The sequence below is a fragment of the Somniosus microcephalus genome, chromosome 2, assembly GCF_052327205.1.
Source record: "Somniosus microcephalus isolate GS21.2 chromosome 2, FLI_Smic_1.0, whole genome shotgun sequence".
Lineage (NCBI taxonomy): Eukaryota > Metazoa > Chordata > Chondrichthyes > Squaliformes > Somniosidae > Somniosus > Somniosus microcephalus.
This window is the reverse complement of record NC_140988.1, coordinates 255,667,405-255,694,123: the sequence shown is the minus strand read 5'-3', so window position 1 is coordinate 255,694,123 and position 26,719 is coordinate 255,667,405. Positions and strand designations below refer to the sequence as shown.

The following is a 26,719-nucleotide window of genomic DNA, read 5'->3' as shown; positions in this document are numbered from 1 at the left end:
TAAGATCACCTCTCATTCTTCTAAATTCCAATGAGTATAGGCCCCACCTGCTCAACCCTTCCTCATAAGACAACCCTTCAACTCAGGAATCAACCTAGTGAACCTTCTCTGAACTGCCTCCAATGCAAGTATATCCCTCCTTAAATAAGGAGACCAAAACTGTACGCAGTACTCTAGATGTGGCCTCACCAACACCCTGTACAGTTGTAGCAAGACTTCCCTACTTTTATACTCCACCCCCCTTGCAATGAAGACTAACATTCCATTTGCCTTCCTAATTACTTACTATACCTGCATGCTAACTTTTTGTGTTTCATGTACGAGGACATTCAGATCCCTTTGTACCGCAGCATTCTGTAGTCTCTCTCCGTTTAAATAATATTTTGCTTTTCTATTCTTCCTACAAGTGGATAACCTCACATTTTCCCACATTATACTCCATCTGCCAAATTTTTGCCTACTCACTTAACCTATCTATATCCCTTTGCAGACTCTGTGTACTCCTCACAACTTGCTTTCCCACCTATCTTTGTATCATCAGCAAATTTGGCTACAGTACACTCGGTCTCTTCTTCCAAGTCATTAATATAGATTGTAAATAGTTGATGCCCCAACACTAATTCCTGTGGCAGCCCACTAGTTACAGTTTGGCAACCTGAAAATGACCCATTTATCCTGACTCTCTGTTTTCTGTTAGTTAGCCAATCCTCTATCCATGCTAATATATTACCCCCAACGCCATGAGCTCTTATCTTGTGCAGTAAACTTTTATGTGGCACCTTATCGAATGCCTTTTGGAAATCCAAATACACCACATCTACTGGTACCCCTTTATCCACCCTGCTCGTTACATCCTCAAAGAACGCTAATAAATTTGTCAAACAAGATTTCCCTTTCATAAAACCATATTGACTCTGCTTGATTGTATTATGATTTTCTAAATGTCCTGCTACTACTTCCTTAATAATGGATTCCAGTATTTTCCCAATGACAGATGTTAGGCTAACTGGCCTATAGTTTCCTGCTTTCTGTCTCCCTCTTTTCTTGAATAGGGGCATTACATTTGCAGTTTTCCAATCTGCTGGGACCTTTCCAGAATCTTGGGAATTTTGGAAGATTACAACCAATGCATCCACTATCTCTGCAGTCACTTCTTTTAAGACCCTAGGATGCAGGCCATTAGGTCCAGGGAACTTGTCAGCTTTTAGTCCCACTAGTATGCCTAGTACTTTTTCTCTAGTGATAGTGATTGTTTTAAGTTCCTCCCTCCCTTTTGCCCCTTGATTTTCCACTATTATTGGGATGCTTTTTGTGTCTTCTACCGTGAAGACAGATACAAAATATTTGTTCAAAGTCTCTTCCATTTCCTTGTTTCCCATTAGTAATTCCCCAATCTCATCCTCTAAGGGACCAACGTTTACTTTAGCTACTCTCTTCCTTTTTATATACTTGTAGAAACTCTTACTGTCTGTTTTTTTATATTTCTTGCTAGTTTATTCGCATAATCTATTTTCTCCCTCTATTATTTTTTTAGTCATCCTTTGCAAGTTTCTAAAAATTTCCCAATCTTCTGGCCTACCATTAATCTTCACAACATTGTATGCCTTTTCTTTCAATTTGATACCCTCCTTAACTTCCTTAGTTAGCCATGAATGGTTCATCCTTCTCATTTTTTCTTTCTCACTGGAATATATCTTTGTTGAGAGTTATGAAATATCTCCTTAAATGTTTGCCACTACTTATCTACCGTCTTGCCTTTTAATCTATTTTCCAAGTCCACTTTAGCCAACTCTGTCTTCATACCTTTGTAATTGCCTTTATTTAAATTTAAGACACTAGTTTCAGACCCAATTTTCTCACCCTCAAACAGAATGTGAAATTCTATCATGTTATGATCACTCTTCCCTAGAGGATCCTTTACTATGAGATCATTAATTAATCCTGTCTCATTACACATTACCAGATCTAAAATAGCCTGTTCCCTAGTTGGTTCCACAATGTGTTGTTCTAAGAAACTGTCCCGAATACACTCTATGAACTCGTCCTCCAGACTACCTTTGCCAATTTGATTTGTCCAATCTATATGAAGATTAAAATTGCCCACGATTATTGCAGTACCTCTCTAACAAGCCCCCACTTTTTCGTGATTTATACTCAGTCCTACAGTGTAGCTACTGTTAGGGGGCTTTTAACTACTCCCAGCAGTGACTTCTTTACCTTATTATTTCTTATCTCCCCCCAAACTGATTCTACATCTTGATCTTCCGAGCCAAGATCATTTCTTACTACTGTACTGATATCATCCTTTTTTTAACAGAGCTACCTCCTTTTCCTTTCGAGTACCTGTATCGGCTCTCTGAAAGAGCTACGCACAGTCCCATTCTCCTACCCTTTCCATATACCCTTTTAAATACTTTTTTTTAACTATTCATCCACTTCTCTTTTAAAAGTTATGATGGCTTCTGTATCCACAACTATTTCAGGTAGGGAATTTCATGTCCTGACAACCCTCTGTGTAACCCTCTATTCTTTTGGTGATGACCTTAACTTTATGCTCGCCAGTGGAAATAATGTTTCCCTATTTACCTTATCAGAACACTTCATAATTTTGAACACTTCTATCAGACCTCCTCTTAGTCTTCTCTCTTCTAATGAAAAGAGTCCCAGTTTCGCTAATATCTTTAAAGTCTCTGATCCCTGGTGAATCTCTTAAAAGAAAAAAAAATCAAAAATGTGAATATCATTTATTCTGAATGAACTCCATTTGTCATGTGTAACGTTACAAATGGGAGCAGAATCACCCAGGTTTTTTTAAGATTTGACTCCCATTTTCAACAATGAAGAAGGAATTTACAAGTTTATACATCGCTGGGCTCAATAATTCCTCACAGCCTTCCATGAAATGCTATTAAAAGGTGTTAAGAAAATGTGACACAATTTCTGAATGGCTTAATAATAAAGTATATGCAACCTTGCACTCTCCATTGATACAGATGTCCAGTGAGTCTGCATGGCAACGAGTTCCATCAATAACTGCAGGAGCCCGTTCGGTGTAAAAATTATATCCTTCAGCCAAGCAGTTTAAAGCACATGGCTTAACACCACCTGTTGAATAACAGAAGTATTTAAATGTAAAACAAAGCAGTACAGTGTACTAATGTTCTCTAAAATGTAAAAACTCAAAAAGCAACATTTCATACAGGTATATTCAGCTTTAATCTTCTGAGCAAACATGTGGGCCTTATAATCAGAAAAATAAACATTGTGATTAATCCTTATTCTGTCCTTATTTTTCTCCCACCTCTCCTGGAGCCCATGACTGATGTTAGGATACAGCTCCACTATCAGAGCCAGCTTCCTAATACCTCATCCAAATGACTACTGATCACATGCAAGTCTAGATAGCGACAGGTTTTAACTTTCGGTTAGGGGAGGAAAACAAGTGGTTGAAGTCAACAAAGAGGCATATCGGGCAGGGTGTACATCAGGCAGCTGGTCCACTACCGCCCGATTCCCGCCCCCACCGCCAATAAAATCTACCCTTCAGTGTTGCAAGAAATGTTGTCCCTGGGGGGGGGCTTCGAAGCAAAGGCCAATCCCGACTTCACCTATCATTCACAAACATGAACTTGTAGGAGTCTACGTACTCCTAGCAAAAAATACTGAACTCGGAGAGGTTCAACAGAAAAGGTTTAATTCTTGAGACTGCATGTTGAACACAAAATGGCATCAGAGCCTACACCAAGCATGACTGCCTTTCATCAGTCCACAGCTTCGACTGCTCCTCCCCCGCTCTGGGCTTAACTATGTTGCAGATCGAGTTTCTTAAAGGTGTGATCCTTCTTAAAGGCATGACGCCTGATTTATAGTCTAAGGACCGAAAAGCGGATTGTGTCCTTTCTGTGGTCGGTACGCCACACAGCTCCCCCCAGAATCCGCTAGTAGGGAGTGTACGAACCGGCGTGGCGGCTTGATGGCACGGCCGGAACAGCTCTTGGCGGTTGGTGTCGGGAGCGGGGCGGTCGGACGCGTCGGGCTCTTAGGCGGTCTGCCCCGCGGTGGGGGTTGGCCCACTTGAACGGGTTCGTCGGGCTCTAGGTGCGCCAGCTTGAGCCGGTCGACCGACACCTTGTCAGTTCTGCCGCCCACTTCGAGGAGGAAGAACTTGTTCCCCGTCTGGAGTACCTTGTAGGGTCCGTCGTATGGGGGCCGTAGAGGTCCTCGGTGGGCGTCATGGCGCACGAAAACAAATTTGGCCATGTGCAGGCTAGGTGGTACGCGGGTTGCTGGTTCGCCGTGCCGGCCGGTGGGTGCCGGAGCGAACTGTTGTGCTCGGTTGGCGAAAGCGCGGCGTTGCTGGTCAGCCAACCAGGGGGTCGTGGCGGTGGGCAGGAACTCTCCGGGTACGCGCAACGGCTGGCCGTACACGAGTTCCGCCGCCGAGGCTTGCAGGTCTTCCTTGACCGCGGAGCGTAGGCCAAGTAGCACCCATGGGAGGCGGTCGATCCAAGCCTCGTCCTCGAGGCTGGCGCGGAGGGACGCCTTCATGGACCTGTGGAATCGCTCGCACAGTCCGTTGGCTTGGGGGTGGTAAGCCATGGTGCGGTGAACGGCCACCCCGAGGTTTTGGGCGATGGCGGCCCACAGATCAGAGGTGAACTGCGGGCCTCTATCCAACGTCATGTTGGAGGGGACGCCGAACCGAGCGACCCAGGTACCGATGAACGCCCTCGCGATGTCGGCGGTGGTGGTGGACGTCAGTGGAATGGCCTCAGGCCAGCGGGTGGTACGGTCCACGATTGTCAGCAGGTGCGTGTGACCTTGTGATGGCGGCAGGAGGCCGACGAGGTCGATGTGGACGTGGTCAAACCTTCTTTCTGGCACGGTGAACTCCTCGAGTGGAGCTTTGACGTGCTGGTGGATTTTGGCACGCTGGCAAGCTATGCAGGATCTGGACCAGACGCGCACATCTTTGCGCAGGCCGCGCCAGACAAATGGTTGGCCACCAGTCTAATGGACGCGCGGGTGCCGGGGTGTGAGAGGCCGTGGACGATGTCGAACACCCGTTTTTGCCAGGACGCCGGGACTACAGGGCGGGGTTGCGCCAAGGAGGTGTCGCATTTGACTGTGATGGCGGACGGGCCGCAGGCGACGTCGGTCAGTCGTAGCCCTGGGAGGGTTGTGGGCGCGGAGAGCAGATCGGGGTCGGTGCATTGCTCCGCTGCCAGTTGAGCATAGTCCACTGCCAGGTGGGCGCCGTGGACGGCGGGGCGGGATAGGCAGTCGGCCACCACGTTGTCTCGACCGGAGACCTGCCAGATGTCCGTGGTGAATTCGGACACCGCGGCGAGCTGGCATTGTTGCCTGGCTGACCACGGGTCCGCAGATTTCGCCATCGCAAATGTCAGGGGTTTGTGGTCGACAAACGCGGTGAAGGGGCGGCCCTCCAGAAGAAATCTAAAATGGCGGACTGCCAGGTACAGTGCGAGGAGCTCACGGTCAAAGGCGCTGTATTTGGCCTCCGGGGAGCGCAGTTGGCGGCTGAAAAAGGCCAGCGGTTGCCAGGCCCCGTCGACCCACTGTTCGTACACGGCGCCGACCACGTGGTCGGAGGCGTCTGTGGTGAGGGCCACCCTGGCGTTGGGCTGTGGGTGAGCGAGCATGTTGGCGTCGGCGAGCGCCTTTTTGGTCGAGTCGAAAGCAGTCAACATGTCCGCCGACCACTCGATTGCCATTCTGTCTTTCTTACCCCGGAGGGCTTCGTATAGGGGCCGCATGAGGGAGGCCGCTCCGGGAATGAAGCGGTTGTAAAAGTTGATCATCCCCAAGAACTCCTGGAGGCCTTTGATGGTGGTAGGCCGGGGGAACAGCTTGCACCTTGGCAGGCAGGGGAATGGCTCCGTCCTGCGTGATGTGGTGGCCGAGGAATTCGATCCTGCTGAGGCCGAATTGGCACTTGGCTGGGCTGATGATGAGCCCATGCTCACTGAGCCGCTGGAACAGGGTGCGGAGGTGCTCGATGTGTTCCTGCTTGGAGGAACTAGCTACCAGGACGTCATCCAGGTAGACAAAGAGGAACTTCAGGTCCCGGAGGACCGAGTCCATGAGCCGCTGGAAGGCCTGGGCCGCATTTTTGAGGCCGAAGGGCATTCGGAGGAACTCGAATAGCCCAAAAGGGGTGATTATGGCCGTCTTGGGAACATCCGTGGGGTGGACTGGCACCTGATGGTAACCGCGCACCAGGTCGACTTTGGAGAAGACATGAGCGGCCGGCCAGTCTAGCCGAGAAGTCTTGAATGTGCGTTATGGGGTACCAATCCGGCGTGGTGGCGTCGTTTAGGCGCCGGTAGTCCCCGCAGGGGCGCCATCCCCCGTCGGGTTTGGTGACGATGTGGAGTGTGGAGGCCCAGGGGCTGTTGGAGCGGCGGATGATGCCGAGCTGTTCCATTGTGGCGAACTCGGCCCGCGCGATCTCCAGCTTGGCTGGGTCCAGCCTGCGGGAGTGGGCATACACCGGTGGGCCTGTGGTGGGGATGAAGTGTTCTACCCCGTGCTTAGCAACTTTCGCGGAGAAGGTCGGGTTGGTGAGGGCTGGGAACTCAGCCAGGAGTGCTGAGTAGTCGTCCGTTGAGCGGGCGCGGCACTGCCACGCCATTTCGGCGGGTTGCGGGGGGGCCATGGCGCCCGGGATAGGTGACATGGTGTTCATGTCCACGAGGCAGCGCCGAGGCATGTCGACCAACAGGCCGTGGGCGCACAGGAAATCCGCACCGAGGAGCGGGGAGAGCACCTTGGTGGTGATAAACTCCCAGTGGTAGCGGCGGCCTGCGAGGTCGATGGTGACAATGCAGGTGCCGTACGTCCGGATGTCGGTGCCGTTGGCGGCAGCCAGCGCAGGGCCGCGGCCACCTCGCTGGATCTCGAGGGCGGACGCGGGGATGATGCTGCGCTGCGCGCCCGTGTCGCATAGGAAACGGCGTCCGGAGGCGCTGTCCGTAACGTACAGCAGCGCGCCTGCTTGCCCCACGGCCATCGTGTAGGCCGGTGTGGCGGCGGTTGGAAACGTGCAGGGATGGCTGCAGCGGCGTGCCCGTGCACCGAACCGGGTATGGAAGTAGCAGTAACCCTGGGTCGGAGGGCTTGGGGGACGTGGGGGCCTCGTGGCCGAGCTGTGTGGCCGCGCGATAGAGGGTGGAGCACGCGCCGACGCTGCGGAGGCCAGGTCGGGGGTGACGGCGTGGTTGGAGCCGGCGGACAGGAGCTTATCGGCTTCGTCGGCCAGGACCTCGAGGTCCGTGAGGCTGGGCGCCACGATCGCCGGGCGGATGCTGGGAGGTAGTTGGCGGATAAAGAGCGTGCAGAAGAGGGAGCCGGGTGGTTTCTCGTCGGTCAGAGCAAGCATGTGTGAGAGCAAGTCTGACAGCGTGGAGTCACCGAGGCCCGGGAGGTCGAGGAGGCGGCAGTTGCGAAAAAATTGGGAGGCTGTGAATTTTTTAAGGAGCGCGGCCTTGAGATGTGCGTACTTGCCTTCCTCCGAAGGGTTTTGTAGTGTTGTCCAGACTTTCGTGATTGTGGAGCTGCCCAGGGAGGCGAGGAGGTAGTCGTACATCGTTGCGTCGGCGGTGATGCCACGGAGTCGGAATTGCGATTCGGCTTGAAGGAACCAGGCGGTGGCTAGGTTCTCCCAGAACTCCGGCAGCTTCACAGAAACTGCGTTTGTGTCAGCCATGGTTACGCTTAGGAGTCGTCCTGAGCATCGGGGTCACCAATGTAGGAGTCTACGTACTCCTAGCAAAAAATACTGAACTCAGAGAGGTTCAACAGAAAAGGTTTAATTCTTGAGACTGCATGTTGAACACAAAATGGCGTCAGAGCCTACACCAAGCATGACTGCCTTTCATCAGTCCACAGCTTCGACTGCTCCTCCCCCGCTCTGGGCTTAACTATGTTGCAGATCGAGTTCCTTAAAGGTGTGATCCTTCTTAAAGGCATGACGCCTGATTTATAGTCTACGGACCGAAAAGCGGATTGTGTCCTTTCTGTGGTCGGTACGCCACAAACTTCTCATTAGGTGCCAATGGATGGTGATCATGGACTGATTCTCTGACGAGTGCTTTAATTGTTATATTTACACATTTTTCACCACAAATACTAAAGGAAATGAAGAATTTAAAGAAAATTAATTTGGTTTCATAAGAATTTACACATGTAATACAATAGAAAGTGGGATGGCACAGGACTCCAAAGTGCTGCTCCAACAAAGTAGTGGGACGTGAGTTTGTGTCTGCTATTCTCAGCTTTGCCATCACAGGGAGCAGACGCTAGATTTTTCCTTGTATAAAGAGAGGGAAAAGTCAGAGAAAGGGTCACTTCTAATTGCTTTCACAGATGTCCTGGGGGGCAGTTGCAGAGTAACATTAGCAGAGAGCTGGCAGCAAGTTGCCTGCCCATTCCATTGGCCTGAGAGTTACATGGTCCAAGTAGATTGCTGGAGGGGAAAAGGGTGAAATAGTAACATAAATGACAAAGAAACAACTGAAATAGCACAGAATCACACTAACCTCCAGTGTATGGCTTCCAGTTGTAATACTTTCCACGAAAAGGTAAATTATCAAAGTCTGCACACTGCTTTTCACGAAAGTCACGCGATCCCGTTGGACATGGCTAAATGGAATTGGGGGGAGAAAAAGATACATTTTTGTGCTGTACTTTGTACAAATATATTACTTATAACTTTTTCCTGAGGGTATTTTCCCTCCCAAGAAAAACGAAATTTTCAAAGTCTTGAGCTACATTTTCAAAGCTACATGAGTTGAATACCAATTGCCATTAAATAGACAACTTTTAAATTAAAAATTGCTTGTTCTAAAAAAAAATCAGAAAATTTCACGAGAAGTGGCCATGTGTTAATTTAGGTGCTCCATGTAGCCATGATCTTCCTAGTTGTAGATACAAAGACATGGCTACCAAAGCAGTGTAAAAGTATCAACATGTAGCCTGAGCACTCATCACCATAGGTATGTTTAGCATTTGGGTATATTTGACTTGGTGCTGGAATTTGCAGTATAAAAAAGGCAAAATTGTTACCTATTCTCTTCCGTGTCGTGTTAATAAACAGACCAGCATGATGATTTCATTGCTGAGTACACAACATCATGACATTTACTGCACCAGTACCCACCAATCACCTTGGGTTTTTCATTGTTATTGACAGTCAACCAGGAACACTATGGCAGATCACAACTGGCCAATCAGGATTAACGAATAACTTTTAATGTTATAAACATGTAATTGTATTTTTGTAGCGCATGCTAATGTGTAAATCGAGCAACAAAAGTCAATATGAAGTGAATTGTGCAGTTATTTTTAAAAAAATTTTCCAAAAGACCAAAATGTTTATTTGCTCATGATTATAGTTGTGCAGACGACAGTATTTACATGTAACATGATTGGAAATAACTTCAGCGGTTGCATGCTGCTCCAAACATTGTAAACAGGTGCCAATTATCTGTCAGAATGATACAGATGACTAAGTTAAATTCAAAGATATATGCTCACCTTTGATAACAACAACAGGATGTAACTGGGGCAATGGTTCAAGAGCAATAAAACTCAAAATACCATTTCTGCCCACTTTACATCAAATGCACTTCCTGCAAAATTACTCTGAAGCCATGCAAAATACGTTGATTAGATTTAATTTCCGTATGTTGCCACTATATATATTGGGGTCGAAATTCCAAGGGGCTGACCTGACACCCTGGTGTAAGGGACAGGCTGCGCCCACCCAGGATTTCCGACACCGACCTGCCAAAGTTTGTGAGAACAGTGGGAGGTCTCTTAATTTAAATAGACTGTGCAGACGCCCGTGCTGCTAGCAGTGCATCTCAGGAGCCTGCCTGCTGAAGGAGGCGAGGAATCCTAGCTGAGTCAATCAGGTCTGGGTGCGGGAGTGCTGGGACCCCCTCAATAAGGAGGGCTCCACTTCAACACTAGAATGATGGGTACACTTGGTCTCAGTCAGCTCTGTGAAGCTGTCAGACATTGACATTCTCTGTAGTTTGATGAGTTCTTGAATTCAAGACCTCATCAAACCTCTTTCTTTTTCAGAAATTAGATGGTTGTTGCACTGGAGAATGCAACGGCCATCTGTCATCTCTGCCACGGAGGTGCGAGACTCTCCGCATACCCAACTCTTGAAGCCTGCAGGAAGAAACAAAGGTAAGTAAACATTTTTTTAACACTTTCCACTTACCTCACACTCACCTCTGCACACTTGCACCCATCACTTACCTTCACAGCGCACTTCTGCACCCCCCCCATCCCCCGCAGACCCACTACTCGCCTCGGTGACCCTAGCGGGTTTCGGAGCCTTCGGGAAGCCCGCACTTGTGTTGGCAAAATGGGGATAATCCTCTTATCTGCCTGGCACTAATCCCCTTCCCTCCTCCAAGGAAATGGGACCCGGCGCGGGACGGCTACCCACCTCCTGGCAAGATGGCACGGAGGCGGGTTGGGCACCCGCCCCCAAATTCTGCCATTTTCCCGGCAGTCCTGCCTCCATACCCGCCGCCCCAGGGCTGGCAAGATCGCGCCCTATATCTTTGTTTTTTAAAACTCCCTTTTCTCTTTTATATATATATATCTATTAGTGTTCTGTACCAGCTGTGGTCACTGTTTAAACAAATCAATACAACTGTCTTCAACAGTCGCCCAGGGACTGTTAGGGTCTAATGTAAAACCACTCAACTTGCTCTGGAATTTCCCCTTCCCCCACATGATGATTTTCAATGTACCTTTTCAAACATTACACCGTCTCACTGGCAATAAATTTGCAATGATCACATTCACAAAAATATTGCCGATGGTCTTTGTGTGAGTTTTATTTCTCACTACAAAAGATCAAAGCAGAAAAAAAGCAGGAGACTTACTTCATAGTAACGGGTGACCTTCACTGTTTATAAGGAGCAGGTACTACAGAAACAAACAGCTTTCTCTATAAAGTGCTTGCGCAGTAATTGATGCAATCACTCAACAGAGTTGTTCATGAAAAAACTACAGTAAATTACCAAGTCTTAGCATCCAATTGTAAGTTTCCACTTCAGATGAATTTTATCTACTTTGATTTACAATGTTTAACTACAGCCAAGGTTAAATGCCATTTTAAACATTACACAAAATATGTTACACCGCAGTTTGAAATATTCTCTGAATGGTGACATTTTACACAACACTTGGCTGATACCATCACTGCGAATCCTCTTTGGTCTGTGCCAGCAGCCATGCACTGCCTTGTCGTGAAATTAAATTTCATAATATAATCAAATGACCAGATTCATCTGATCTGAGCTAATTCATATCTATTTGAACTAGTTTGGATCAATTTGCTTTGCCATCATCAAACACTGGTCAGTTCAACAAAATCCAGCTGCAGGTTTTTGAACACAGGTGTTGCAGACATACCTGACATTTTTCAGGAAGTTCAGAATTGGTCCTCTCCTCTGAAATCAAATTTGTGCTGCTTAATTGCAAATTTATTAGTGACAATTAATGAAGTGACATTTTAATATTTAAACATTGAAAAATCACCACCTAGGGGCAGGGAAGATTCCAGAGAAAGGTGCGTACAGTGGACCCTAACAGTCCCTGGGTCTATACTGTCGTCAGTTGTATTGATTTGAAAGCATGCCTAAATCACACAGGCCAAATCATAAATTTCAACTTGCATTCTCCAAAAAACCTTTCAGCATTTCTCAATGCTTTAACTTCTATATTTCGTTAAATATGTACAAAGCCTTGCCTGCAATTCTCACAGGGAGCTAGTTACAAAAGTTTCTGGATTTTGTTGTTGTTTATCAGTGAAGGGATCCACCACCAACTGGTTCCATCATGAAGAAGTGAAGGCTGGGAATAGGCCATCCTGTGTAAACTCACAGCTGGGTGGCGTTTGGGGCTGGGCCTTTCGACTGGGGAACAAATACCTGAAGAGCTACAGAGGAAAATATTTTCTATAAGTGTTTCGAATAAAAGATACAGTGAAACTCAAATTGCTAATGCTGGTGAAAAGGTAAAAAGAGAAAAACCATGTATGCTGGAAATAAAAGCAAAAAATAAATGCTGGAAATACATAACAAGTCAGCCAGCATCTAAATGTGGGTTACTGTTCAAAGGACGGTCTTCTTCAGAACAATTCAATGCGATGCAGAACGATGCAAGGGTCCCACTGGAAATATTAAAGCTATTTTCCTCATGTAGATGATGACTAGCCAGCTGTGCATTTCCAGAACTTTCTGTATTTAATTGTGGTGAACAGCTGTTTTCTCTGGAGGATTGAACAACTGCAGAAGTAACAGTTTACATGCTCATCCATTACCATTGCCAGTAACCTTTAAAGGATTCACTTACGTCAGTGTTACAGGAGCGATAACGTTTTCTCTCTCCAAGGCAGTACTTCCCACCACCAGAAGGCCTATTTCACAATTTTAAAAATATGATTAAAGAAATAGTATTCCATTTAGTCACATAGGCCTTGAGAAATTAATAAAATAAAAATTAAATTATGCTCAGCATATCACAGCCAGAATAAAAATGCTTAAACAGTCACCTAAAATACATTGGAACGTTAGGTAGTATTTTACCACCCCTGTGAACAGTAGCAGCATATTGTTCATAGCTAGAAGGATATTTAAAATATAAATTAAAAACTGCTTAGGAAAAAATTGTTTTGTTTGGCAAAAGAAACATAAGGATGTTTTATTAAATGTGTTTTATAATAACAAAAAAATTAAATAATTATCACAGTAAGCGCATAACTTCATTACACTTTCGTCCCTCAGCAAAATACCTCAGTCTTGTTCTATAGAAAGCAAAATGTACATGTTCAGACAGCAGGAGGCTGAGTGGGGTCGACTTTCCCTCTGCGCGAAGGCCCGGTCAATTTTGAGGGATGGCCCGCATTGAAACAGGACCAGCGGGCTGTGTGCGGAACACGGGTGCCCTGGGCCTCTGCAATATTGAGTTAAGGTTGATGAGGGCCCAGGTCATTTATGTGGAGCCTGGAGGAGCAGTGCTGCTTCTCCCAGCCCCACAAAAATAAGTAAGTTCTCACCCTCTGGGCTCCACTTTGGCTGGGCCATTAGCAGATACCAACGGGGCATGCACGGCACACAATCCACCCAGTTGAGTCTGAAAATGGCAACGGCGTCCAATTGACGTCTTAGTACTCTGACTTAAATAACCAAGTTAGTGGTCTGCTTGCTTCAAGCAGCTGCCTATTTTAAGGACCTGAACAAAATGGTGATGGCCACAGCAATGGCAGGAATGGGGTGGGACGCTTTTCCCCACGATTTTAGGGGCACCGGGAGGCCTCAAAATCAGTCCCAATTTTTATTTCACCTAAAGCAAGGGGGTAACTTTCAACTTTGGGGTGGGAAGGGACGTAAAACATGCATATTGGATAAACTGCCCATTATATACCCATCAATACTATACCACCTGTTTTACACCCCCGCCAAAGTTGAAAGTTCCCCTCGCTTAAATATCTGTACATCTTACTTGTTCATGTTAACTGTTTCTAGGCATTGATTTATGTGACTCAAGCTGAGCATTTAAAAAAAAAATCTTTGTTTGGAACATATAACTGCTTTAAGCGTTTCCCACAGGACAGCATCCAAGCATTTCTGAATTTAGATAGATCACGTTATACACTTCTTTTACCATTTTGGTAACAAAGTTAGCCCATAAAAGGCAAAAAGCTGAGTCTAGCTATCTCATCAGTGAGTGACCAATAGAAAAACTATCGAGATAATTTAAACAGAAAGCTATTCAACTACTTTTAAATTTAGACATTAATGTTGGATACTCTAAACTAAGGAGAAAATATTAAAGAACAACAAATAAAATTTTGCAAAATGTTACTTACGCCGAGAATTTTTTTGCGGCTTCTTCCGCTCTGCTGCCGTAAATTTAGCAGAAGTTCAGTGGAACACCCATTTGCACGCGTAAACGGGATTTCTGCCGAACTTCCGTCAAGGTTATGGTGACATTGCGGAAGAAGCTTTGAGGAAATTCCCAGCGTTATCATTTATCTGTGTTTCACACCAATTCTATCCAATTCCAAGAACTAAAATCTGAAATATCGGTGACAAAAAAGTTGCTACATATTCATGAAGTATGCTTGTATTAATTTCTCTATTTCTGTCATTATGCAATTAAAAAACAGCTGCATAAAGTAAAATATTTTCTCTGTTGTCTAAGTCTGAATCACGGCATTGTATAATCACAACAATAAAACAATATTAATCTATAAGAGGCGAAAAAGAGACCGCAGCATGTTTGTGAGTAGAATACAGAACAGTTTCATGAATGAGCACTTCATGTAGGATGATTTTTCTTACCCTTGTCACCGGGAACATCCAGTTCTCTGGTACAAAGGTCAGGAAAAAGGGGCAGAGACTCAGTTTGCGCGAATTCTGCCCCTTTTCCATTGCATTGGAATTGCTGGGGTTTTCTTGGGTTGGGCCTGAAGCAGCAGGGGAGTGTTTCTTACACACGACTCCTACTCTGGTCTTACAAAGTTTTATGTTGATTCACCATTACAGCTTGAATTTTACATTCGATACTTCTTGCCATAAAACCCAATATTCCAATTGTTTTCTCATGGCCTTATCCACTTGTGGTGGTGCTTTTAATGCCTTGTGAACCTGAATCACCAAATCCCTCTGTTCTTCCTCGTCACCCAATCTCCCTCATTCAAAATATAATTATTTTATTTTTTTGTACCAGAATGTACCACCTTACACTTACTGACACTGAATCCTATATCCCGCTTTTTTGCCCATTCTCCCATCTTATCAATATCCTCTTGCAGCTTCCTTCGGTCCTCGGAATTATTTACTATGCCTCCCGTTTTACAGATGTTGAGCTAACTGACCTGTAATTACCTGGGTTAGCTCTGGCTCCCTGTTTGAAAATGGGTATTACATTGGCCACTCTCCAGCCCTCTTGCACACATCTACTCTGAATAGTACCCTAAAATTTAATGGGTGAATTTCCATAAGGGTTCTCTCAGAACTTCAGAAGAAATGGCACAAACACCATCTACGTCGTTTATCCAGGAATTCTGTGGTTCATCCACTATGGTTATGGTGGACGTGGAGGGGAACCCAACATAAATTCACCCTGTGATTTCTCGCGCTGCCACTATTTCTTCCTCCTATTTCCTTCAAGATCCTTGAATATGTCCCATCAGATTCTGTGATTTTCATATCATAGAGGTTTATGGCACAGAAGGAGGCCATTCAGCCCATCATGTATGTGTTGGCCTAAAAAGAGCTATCAAGCCTAATCCCACTTTCCAGCTCTTGGTCCGTAGCCTTGCAAGCCACAGCACTTCAAGTGCACATCCAAGCACTTTTTAAATGTGATGAGGGTTTCTGCCTCTACCACCCTTTCAGGCAATGAGTTCCAGACCCCCACCACCCTCTGGGTGAAAAAGGTTTCTTCAACTCCCCTCTAATTCTTCTATCAATTACTTTAAATCTATGCTCTCTGATTATTGACCTTTCTGCTAAGGGAAATAGGTTCTTCCTATCCACTCTATCTAGGCCCCTCATAATTTTATACACCTCAATTAAGTCTCCCCTCAGCCTCCTCTGTTCCAAAGAAAACAACCCCAGCCTATCCAATCTTTCCTCATAGCTAAAATTCTCCAGTTCTGGCAACATCCTCGTAAATCTCATCTGTACCCTCTCTCGTGCAATCACATCTTTCCAGTAATGTGGTGACCAAAACTGTACACAGTACTCTAGCTGTGGCCTAACTAGTGTTTTATACAGTTTCAGCATAACCTCCCTGCTCTTATATTCTATGCCTCGGCTAATAAAGAAAAGTACTCTGTATGCCTTCTTAACCACCTTATTTACATGTCCTGCTACCTTCAGTGATCTGTGGACATGCATTCCAAGGTTCCTCTGTTCCTCTACACTTGTCAGTATCCTACCAATTATTGCGTATTCCCTTGGTTTATTAGCCCTCCCAAAATGCATTACCTCATACTTCTCCAGATTTAATTCCATTTGCCACCTTTCTGCCCACCTGGCCAATCCATTGATATATTCCTGCAGTCTACAACTTTCTTCCTCACTATCAACCACACGGCCAATTTTTGTATCATCTGCAAATTTCTTAATCATGCCCCCTACAGTGAAGTCTAAATCACTGATATATACCAGTACTTAGCCCTGCAGTACCCCACTGGAAACAGCCTTCCAGTCACAAAAACACTCTTACCCTTTGCTTCCTGCCACTGAGCCAATTTTGCATCCAACTTGCCACATTCCCTTAGATCCCATGGTTTTATTTTGACCAGTCTGCCATGTGGGACCTTGTCAAAAGTCTAGCTAAAACCCATGTAGACTACATCAAACGTGCTACCCTCATTGACCCTCCTTGTTACATCCTCAAAAAATGTAATCAAGTTAGTCAGACATGACCTACCCTTAACAAATCCATGCTGACTGCCCTTGATTAATCTGTGCCTTTCTAAATGACGATTAATACTGTCCCTCAAAAATTTTTCCAATAATTTGTCCACCACTGAGGTTAGGCTGACTGGTCTGTAATTACATAGGAACATAGGAATAGGAGTAGGCCATTTAGCCCCTCGAGCCAGTTCCGCCATTCAATGAGATCATGGTGGATCTGCGACCTAATTCCATATACCATATGCTGAGTCTTTGCATATATTCAAGGCTGAGATAGATAGATTTTTGGACTCTAGGGGAATCAAGGGATACGGAGATCGGGCGGGAAAGTGGAGTTGAGGTCGATGATCAGCCATGATCTTACTGAATGGCAGAGCAAGCTCAAGGGGCCGTATGGCCTACTCCTGCTCTTATTTCTTATGTTCTTATACCCACCTTTGCCCCATATCCCTTAATACCTTTGGTTAACAAAAATCTATCAATCTCAGATTTAAATTTAACAATTGATCTAGCATCAATTGCTGTTTGTGGAAGAGAGTTCCAAATTTCTACCACCCTTTGTGCATAGAAGTGTTTCCTAATTTCACTCCTGAAAGGTCTGGCTCTAATTTTTAGACAATGCCCCCTAGTCCTAGACTCCCCAACCATCGGAAATAGTTTCTCTCTATCTACCCGATCTGTTCCCCTTAATATCTTGAAAACTTCAATCAAATCACCCCTTAACCTTCTAAATTCTAGGAAATACTTTACAACCCTAATTTGTGTAATCTCTCCTCATAATTTAACCCTTGATGTCCAGGTATCATTCTGGTAAATCTACGCTATACTCCCTCCAAGGCCAATATATCCTTCCTAAGATGTGGTGGCCAGAATTGCTCACAGTACTCCAGGTGTGATTCTAACCAGGGCTTTGTATAGCTGTAGCATAACTTCTACCCCCTTGTATTTTAGCCCTCTAGATATAAAGGCCAGCATTCCATTAGCATTTTTGATTATTTTCTGTACCTGTTCATGACATTTTAATGACTTATGTACCTGGACCCCCAAGTCTCTTTGGACCTCCACTTTTTTTTAGCTTTTCACCATTTAGAAAGTATCCTGTTCTATCCTTTTTAGGTCCAAAGTGGATGACCTCACATTTGCCTACATTGAAGTCCATTTGCCACAGTTTTGCCCATTCACTTAATCTATCAATATCCCTTTGTAATTTATGCTTTCATCTACACTGCCTACAATGCCGCCTAGCTTTGTGTCATCAGCCAATTTGGATATGTAGCTTTCTGTCCCATCATCTAAGTCGTTAATAAATACGGTGAATAGTTGAGGCCCCAACACAGATCCCTGTGGGACACCACTAGTCACATCCTGCCAAATAGATTACCTGCCCATTATCACTGCTCTCAGTCTCTTGCAGCTCAGCCAGTTTCCTAACCAGGTCAATACTTTGCCTTCAATTCCATGGGCTTCAACTTTAGTTAACAGTCTGTTATGTGGGACTTTATCAAATGCCTTCTGGAAGTCCATATAAATAACGTCCATAGACATTCCCCTGTCCACTATTTTAGTCACCTATTCAAAAAATTCAATCAGGTTCGTCAGGCATGACCTACCTTTCACAAATCCATGCTGGCTCTCTCTGATCAGCTGGAAATTTTCAAGGTGTTCAGTCACCCTATCCTTAGTAATTTCTCAACACCAGATTTAGGCTAACTGGTCTATTATTCGCTGGTTTCCCTCTCTCACCGTTCTTAAATAGCGGAGTGACATGTGCAATTTTCCAATCTAAAGGAACGGTTCCTGAATCGAGAGAACTTTGGAAGATTATAGTTAGGGCATTTGCAATGTGCTCACCTACTTCCTTTAAATCCCTTGGATGGAAACCATCTGGTCCTGGGGATTTGTCACACTTTAGTGCAATTATTTTCTTCATTACTGTTATTTTGCTTATGTTAATTATGTTGAGTCCCTGTCCCTGATTCAATATTAGTTTCCTTGGGATTTCCGGCATGCTATCCTCTTGCTCCACTGTAAATACTGACACAAAGTAACCTTTCAACATGTCCGCCATTTCCTTATTATCACTGACAATTTCACCAATATCAGTTTTCAAGTGGCCAACATTGCTCCTGACCACCCTCTTTTTCCTAATATAATTGTAATTACTTGGTCTATCCCTTTCACCCCTTTTAAACAATGGTACAATGTTAGCAGTCCTCCAGCACCATGCTTGTAGCCAGAGCGGATTGGGAATTTATGGTAAGAGCCTCCGCTAGTTCCTCCTTTTCTTCTCTTAAATTTTGTTCCCTTTAGCCAGAGAATAAAAACCCTCTCTGTATTCCAGTCACTAACATGCAACATTATTTTTATGTCAGGTCTATTTTATACTTGTAAAGTAGAAAACAAAAGAAAACAAAGATTTATTTTCTGGGATAACAGAAGATTTCTTTGTGATGTCAGATAGTGTTAACAGCTGTGCTTCATGTTAGTCATGACTCATTGGGGTGATTTTAATTTGTTGTAACTGGTGTTCATAGGTGGTAACCACCTCAAAATGGGATTGGTAGCCTTAACCCCACCCCCCCACCGTTAACTCCAATGATGTGGAATGTGACATTTTGAAAGCACCTACTGCTAGGAGCCCAGAGTACCTGCTTATTTCAGGTGGTAGGCCCCTCCTAGGATCCCAGTTTAGGTTGGAACTAGTTGGCCTGTGCATCGTGTGCACTCCGAATCTGTTCCATGGGCAGTAGAGCCAAAGCGGCCCAGCAAAGGTAAGTCTGAAATTATTTTTCTGGGGCCCAGAGAACCAGAAGTGCTCCCTCGGTCCCACAAAAATAATCTGGATCTCTGCTGCCCTGAGACCCACCTCCCCACTTGCCTTGCTGCTGGCCTTGGCTGCATATTCACCAGAATGATACCAGGGTTTAAAGTTTAAATTATGAGGACAACTTGGCTCGTATTCCCTCGGATTTAGCAGGTTGAGAGGTGATCTAATCGAGCTGTTTAAAATGGTAAACGGATTTGTTAGGGTAGATACAGAAACTATTTCCTCTGATGGGGGAATCCAGAACAAGGGGCATAAACTTAAAATTAGAGCTAGGCCATTTGGGAGTGAAATCAGTTAAAGGATAGTGGAAATCTGGAACTCGGTCCCCCAAAAGGCTGTGGATGTTGGGTCAATTGAAAATTTTCAAGACAGAGATTAATAGCTTTTTGTTGGGTAAGGGTATCAAGGGATGTAGAGCAAAGATGGGTAAATGGAGTTGAGGTGCAGATCAGGAATGATTTAAGTAAATGGTGGCTCGAAGGGCTGAATGGCCTGCTATATGTCCCTATGTTCCAATGGAATTGACCAGACTTGATCTGGTGAGCTGCATTGGGTGGTCCGATTGGTGACCCAAGCTCGCTGGCTCAATGCAAATGAGGCCAGGCCTCAAAATTGCTGCTACCTCTTCACTGTGGGTACGGACAAGTGGCTGGCACCCAAAATCGACACCAGTGTGTCACTGGCATCTGGTCAGTTCTTGTCTGTGTATTGAAGATTTTCTTTAAATGGAAATGTTTGAAGTGGAGAAGTATCACTTGTTTGCTTAGTCAGGTCGCAGGTTTGTAGATGCTTTATCAGGAATACATTATGCAATGGATGTCCCACCTGATTTAGTAAGGGGTTATTGAGGGACATTTTTATTTATCTTGCGAGCTGTTTCACTTTTAGAAATAGTTACAGTTCAGCATGTTATCCAACTGATGCTACTTAACTATTGTCTGTGACCGCAGACATGGGATAAACAGTATTATTTAGAGGTGCTAACCCCCAATTATAGAATATTAATATATTCAGTCTTATACTTCCATCGCAACCTCCTGATCCATTTTATAGAAAACATATGAAACCAAGTTACTGTGTTGTTTTCAAATATCTTTTTGCTCTGGCTTACTTTAGCTACTTACGCTGGACTGTCACAGTGCCTCAGAGATGAGGAGACTCCTCCCCCACATGTCCTACTGCATTCTCCCCATATGGACCATGGTCCCCAGCCCCCATCTACACTCTGAGGCCAAGTACCAAAAGGTACACATTCGCCTTGATAACACCACTGTAAGAGACCAGAAAACACAGAATTAGCTTTTTAACTGACAAAGTGCAAACAGTCTAACACGTCAAGCAATGACGAATTGTAGCCATTAGTATTCCTTATCCTAACAAAATGTATACTTAAGTACTAAATACCAATCCCTTTTGTTAAACTATTAAGAGTCTCAGGGTTAGAGTTACCAGAAGTAAGATGCTTCTTATTCTGCTGACAAATGTTCTGAAATTTGCATGGAAAGTAGTTTGCACTTATTACACTTTCATTATAAATTTGAGTAAGGAACATAATGTTGTTCAAAATTGCTATAGTTGAATTTTGTGCTCGTCAAGATAAAGGATTGGTTCCGGGGAGTGCAATATTTTTCCCACTTTGTGTCAACATCAAGAATTCACAAGTTAGGTATTGCACAGGCAGGTGACAAACAAGATTCACTCTGCACTGCCCCAACAACTTGCCTTAACCCTAATTTCAGAAGTGAACCTGTTACTGCACCTGTGCAAATGTTTCCACTTTCCTTTCCAACCATCGTTACAGATTCTCTAAGTGATACTACCAATTTAGTGCTAAATATTGGCAGTTTTCTGCTTTGGTTAACATCCACTGAAAACTGAATTGAGACTGCCAACGTATATTTAATTGATGTCAAACCCTTTTAGCCAGTAGAGAGGGGAGATTTTCATTCCAACAATCTGAGCTAGTTTCAAACGCAGGCTTTAGGGCAATGTGCTGATCCCCTGAACCACCCATTTCCTCAAATGAAAATATTTTAATACTGAATTAACATGTCTCTTCATTATGGGTTGTCTGGATTCAGCACATTCATAAAAATGTTCCATATTTGCTTTAAAAAGTTTGTTCTCTTAAAAAAAAGCAACTGTTTTCAATTCATTTAAACCTATATAAGTAAAATACAATTCAAATAAAAAAAGCACCCAGGCATTCTTTTCAAATTGGTACCATTTACTCTTTGCAACAACTTTTAATTTTCCATTGTATTACAGGAAAACATCTTGAGAAAGAAAATGACAAATGTCCATTTTCACATGTTTAGTTGAAGATTGCCCATCACTTTACTTTGATAGACCACTGAAATATCAATGTGGATTTTTAAAAAACTCATTATCAAATGTACTACAAAATTTCAACAATTAATTTAAAATTCCTCTAAAGAACTGCCAATCTCAATTACATTTGGAAATAAAAACAGAAACATTTGCAGGTTTTTTTTAACTATCATTTTGTACAATTATCTTTAGACACATTTATTACCTAATAATGTGAAAAGTAAGAACATTCTTCAGATAGAGCACTTGTACTATGAACTTGCACATTATATTTATTAGACATCTAGGATTTGGCTTTAAGTGAGCAAATTATGTTGAGTTTAGTGCAATGTTTTCGGAGTAAATAGGGAATTCATGCAGAACTATTTCACAGGAAAGATAATGGACATATGTTACTAGGGAAAGCCCTTTAAGTAAATAGCATAAATGGTTCAAAGACAACTAGCTATGTTCCTATGAAAGGCAATTAAGGGATATGGTGAGAAGATGCTTACATGGGATTAAGATCAATCTAAAAGGGGCAGATTAATGCACCAAACTGCTTACATTTTCACATGATTATTTGCCATTTTCCCCAGTGGTAGCAAACATTGGATTCTCTTAAGGTGTGCACAAATACCAAATAACCAAGTGGGAAATTTAAATAATTTGGCCCCATAAAACAGATATTCTTTTTTCAGGATTAATGGACAAAAGTGGCTGCCTCATACGTTGCAGGAAAGGATGCCTCGGAGCATGGTACATCGGCGAGACCATGCAGACACTGCGACAACGGAAGAACGGACACCGCACAACAATCGCCAGGCAGGAGTGTTCCCTCCCAGTCGGGGAACACTTTAGCAGTCAAGGACATTCAGCCTCCGATCTTCGGGTAAGCATTCTCCAAGGCGGCCTTCGAGACACACGACAACGCAAAATCGTTGCGCAGAAACTGATAGCCAAGTTCCGCACTCATGAGGATGGCCTCAACCGGGATCTTGGGTTCATGTCACGCTACATGTAACCCCACCTGACGTAGAGTCATCCAGACTCGAGTCGTCGTTGGCTTGTTCTCTCTACACAGATGCGGTCGGACCTGCTGTGATTTCCAGCAAAAAAATAGTTTGTTTGCTTTTTGTTTTTCATACAGTCCCCAGCATCTGCAACATTTGACCCCCTGTGACCCAACCTCATTGTTCTTTGATGTAATGTTTTCCTGACTGACCTGTTTGGACACCATTCACACCTGTGATTGCTGTGATTATCTCTCTGCCGAGGTGTGATAAAGGGCAGTTAAAAAGATTACCTGTAATCATCTGGCAGTACTCTCTGACTATATATGCTGTGCTTATATGCAACTCTTCACTTCACCTGACGAAGGAGCAGCGCTCCGAAAGCTTGTGATTTCAAATAAAGCTGTTGGACTATAACCTGGTGTTGTGTGACTTCTTACATTTGTCCACCCCAGTCCAACACCGGCATCTCCACTTCAAAGAAGTAATTATTCAGAATATTTACTATCTTCTGCTCATCATTAGTTTCAAGCCCATTTGACTCTTTGAATGTTCTCACGGCTTATCTGATAGTCTTAACCGGGAGCTAGTGTAGGTCAGCGAGCACAGGGGTGATGGGCGAACGGTACTTGGTGCCAGTTACGACACGGGCAACAGAGTTTTGGATGACCTCAAGTTTATGGAGGGTAGAACATGGGAGTTCGGCCAGGAGTGCATTGGAATAGTCAAGTCTAGAGGTAACAGTAACACAGTGATAATGTCACTGGGCTAGTAATCCGGAGACCTGGACTAATGATCCAAAGATGTGAGTTCAAATCCCACCATAGTAGCCGCGGAATTTAAATTCAGTTAATTAAACAAATCTGGAATAAAAAGCTAGTATCAGTAATGGTGACCATGAAACTACCGGATTGTCGTAAAAACCCATCTGGTTCACTAATGTTCTTTAGGGAAGAAAATCTGCTGTCCTTACCTGGTCTGGCTCCAGACCCACAGCAATGTGATTGACTCTTAACTGCCCTCTGAAATGGCCTAGCAAGCCACTCAGTAGTAACAAACTGCTACAAAACACCATAAGGAGAATAAAACCAGACAGACCATCCGGCATCGACCTCGGCACCGGCTACAGACACAGCAACGGCACACCCAGCCCAGCAAAGTTCTCCTCACTAACATCTGGGGACTTGTGCCAAAATTGGGAGAGCTGTCCCACAGACTAGTCAAGCAACAGTCTGACATAGTCATACTCACAGAATCATACCTTTCAGCCAAGGTCCCAAACTCCTCCATCACCATCCCTGGGTATGTCCTGTCGCACTGGCAGGACAGACCCACCAGGGGTGGTGGCACAGTGGTATACAGTCGGGAAGGAGTGGCCCTGGGAGTCCTCAACATTGACTCTGGACCCCATGAAGTCTCATAGCTTCAGGTCAAGCATAGGCATGGAAACCTCCTGCTGATTACCACCTACCGCCCTCCCTCAGCTGATGAATCTGTACTCCGCCATGCTGAAGAAGCACTGAGAGTAGCAAGGTAGGGGACTTCAATGTCCATCAGCAAAAGTGGCTCGGTAGCACCACTACTGACCGATGGACAAAGCTGCCAGTCTGGCAATGACTATCTCCAACAAGCGAGAGTCTAACCACCTCCCCTTGACATTCAACGGCACTACCATCGTTGAATCCCCCACCATCAACATCCTGGGGGGTCACCATTGACCAGAAACTTAACTGGACCAGCCACATAAATACTGTGGCAACAAGAGCAGGTCAGAGGCTGGGTATTCTGTGGCGAGTGTCTCACCTCCTGACTCCCCAAAGCTTTTCCACCATCCACAAGTCAGGAGTGTGATGGAATACCCTCCATTTGTCTGGATGAGTGCAGCTCCAACAATACTCAAGAAGCTCGACACCGTCCAGGACAAAGCAGCCCATTGATTGGCACCCCATCCACCACCTTAAACATTCACTCCCTCCACCACTGGTACACCGTGGCTGCAGTGTGTACCATCTACAAGATGCACTACAGCAACTCGCCAAGGCTTCTTCAATAGCACCTCTCAAACCTGCGACCTCTTCCAGCTAGAAGGACAAGGGCAGCAGGTGCATGGGAACACCACCACCTCCAAGTCACACACTATCCTGACTTAGAAGTATATGGCCGATCCTTCATCATTGCTGGGTCAAAATCCTGGAACTCCCTCCCTAACAGCACTGTGGGAGTACCTTCACCACACAGACTGCAGCGGTTCAAGAAGGCGGCTCACCACCACCTTCTCAAGGGAAATTAGGGATGGGCAAAAAATGCTAGCCTTGCCAGCAACACCCACAATCCATAAACGAACAAAAAAAAAGGCATGGATGAGGGTTTCAGCAGCAGATGAGCTGAGGCAGGGGCGGAGACAGTTAATGTGCCAGAGATGGAAATATGCAATCTTAGTGATGGTGTGCATTTGTAGTCGGAAGCTCATCTCGGGGTCAAAAACGCCACCAAGGATGCAAACAGACTGCTTCAGCCTCAGACAGTTGCCAGCGGGAGGGAGTCAGTGGCTAGGGAATGGAGTTTGTGGCACTTCCTGTGTCCCTGACGAACATGTGTGCAGGAAGTGTATCCAGATGCAGCTACTGGCAGACAACATTGCGGCGCTGGAGCTGCGAATGGATACATACTGGAGCATTCACGATGCTGAGGATTTCGTGGATAGCACATTTAATGAGTTGGTCACACCGCAGGTAAAGGCTGCACAGGCAGGAAGGGAATGGGTGACCGCCAGGCAGAGTAGTAGGCGCAGGCAGGTAGTGCAGGGGTCCCCTGTGGCCATCACCCTCTCAAACAGATATACCGCTTTGGATATTGTTGAGGGAGATGGCTTATCGGGGGAAGACAGCAGCAGCCAACTTCCTGGAGCCATGGGTGGTTCTGCTGCACAGGACGGGAGGAAAAAGAGTGGGAGACCTATAGTAATAGGGGACTCTATTGTAAGAGGAATAGATAGGCGTTTCTGCGGCCACAAACAAGACTCCAGGATGGTATGTTGCCTCCCTGGTGCAAGGGTCAAGGAATTCTCGGAGCGGCTGCAGAACATTTTGGAAGGGGAGGGTTTAACAGCCACTTGTCATGGTACATATAGGTACCAACAATATAGGTAAAAACCGGGATGAGGTCCTAAAAGCTGAATATAGGGAGTTAGGAGGTAAATTAAAAAATAGGACCTCAAAGGTAGTAATCTCAGGATTGCTACCAGTGCCACGTGCTAGTCAGAGTAGAAATAGAAGGATATTTCAGATGAATACGTGGCTAGAGGAATGGTCCAAGGGAGAGGGATTCAAATTCCTGGGACATTGGAACCGGTTCTGGGGGAGGTGGGACCAGTACAAACTGGAGGGTTTGCACCTGGGCAGGACCGAGACCGATGTCCTAGGGGGAGTGTTTGCTAGTGCTGTTGGGGAGGGTTTAAACTAAAATGGCAGGGGGTTGGGAACCTGTGCAGGGAGACAGAGGAAAGGGAAACAAGGATAGAAGCAAAAGATAGGAAGGAGAAAAGCAAAAGTGGCAGTCAGAGAAATCAAGGCCTAGAAATTCAGTGGGCCTTGCGCCCACTTAGCGTCTAAAGAGGTCTTTTGCGCCGGCGGGGTGGTAGCGCGGAAATTGAGTGCAGCAGTATTGGCGGCGGTAGCCGTTAGTGCTGCGCCGGGACCGATGACGTCATCGGTGTGCGCGGTGGCCCGTAACGCCCCGAAACCGCGCCGATCCCCATATTTATTTGCGCCCGCCTCCTCCGAAGCGGGCGCAAACAGCGAACAGAAAACGGGGCCGTCCTGCTGCCATAGTGGGGAGCTTTAAAGCTGAAGGTGCGGCCGGCCGCTTTTTCGGCGGCCGCCTGCCCGCACCTCCTTCCCCGGCCTCCTCCACCCCCCCCGCGGCATTGCCGGCTGGTTTCCGTGGAGCCCGGCACTTCTCCGTTGTGCCAGGCTCTTTTGCCGGCACTCGCGATCGGGGCTCCGGCCGTTGCAGGCACCTCCCCCTTAAGAGAAGGAGGCCTGCAGTACCGCAGCCTGCCGCACCGCATCAGGTGGCGCTGCGGC

At 45.4% G+C, this 26,719-nt stretch overlaps 1 protein-coding gene across 2 annotated transcripts in view; it reads right to left on the bottom strand.

Moving 5' to 3' along the window:
* Window positions 1-26,719, bottom strand: part of adamts6 (ADAM metallopeptidase with thrombospondin type 1 motif, 6) — a 388,783-nt gene that overhangs the window by 86,923 nt on the left and 275,141 nt on the right. For both annotated transcript variants that reach the window (XM_085971193.1, XM_085971201.1), the window contains 4 exons: window positions 20,436-20,581; window positions 12,406-12,469; window positions 8,562-8,664; window positions 2,972-3,105 (listed from right to left, as the gene is read on the bottom strand). In XM_085971193.1, the coding sequence (XP_085827319.1) occupies window positions 2,972-3,105; window positions 8,562-8,664; window positions 12,406-12,469; window positions 20,436-20,581 (447 nt within the window). The remainder of the gene's footprint in view (window positions 1-2,971; window positions 3,106-8,561; window positions 8,665-12,405; window positions 12,470-20,435; window positions 20,582-26,719) is intronic.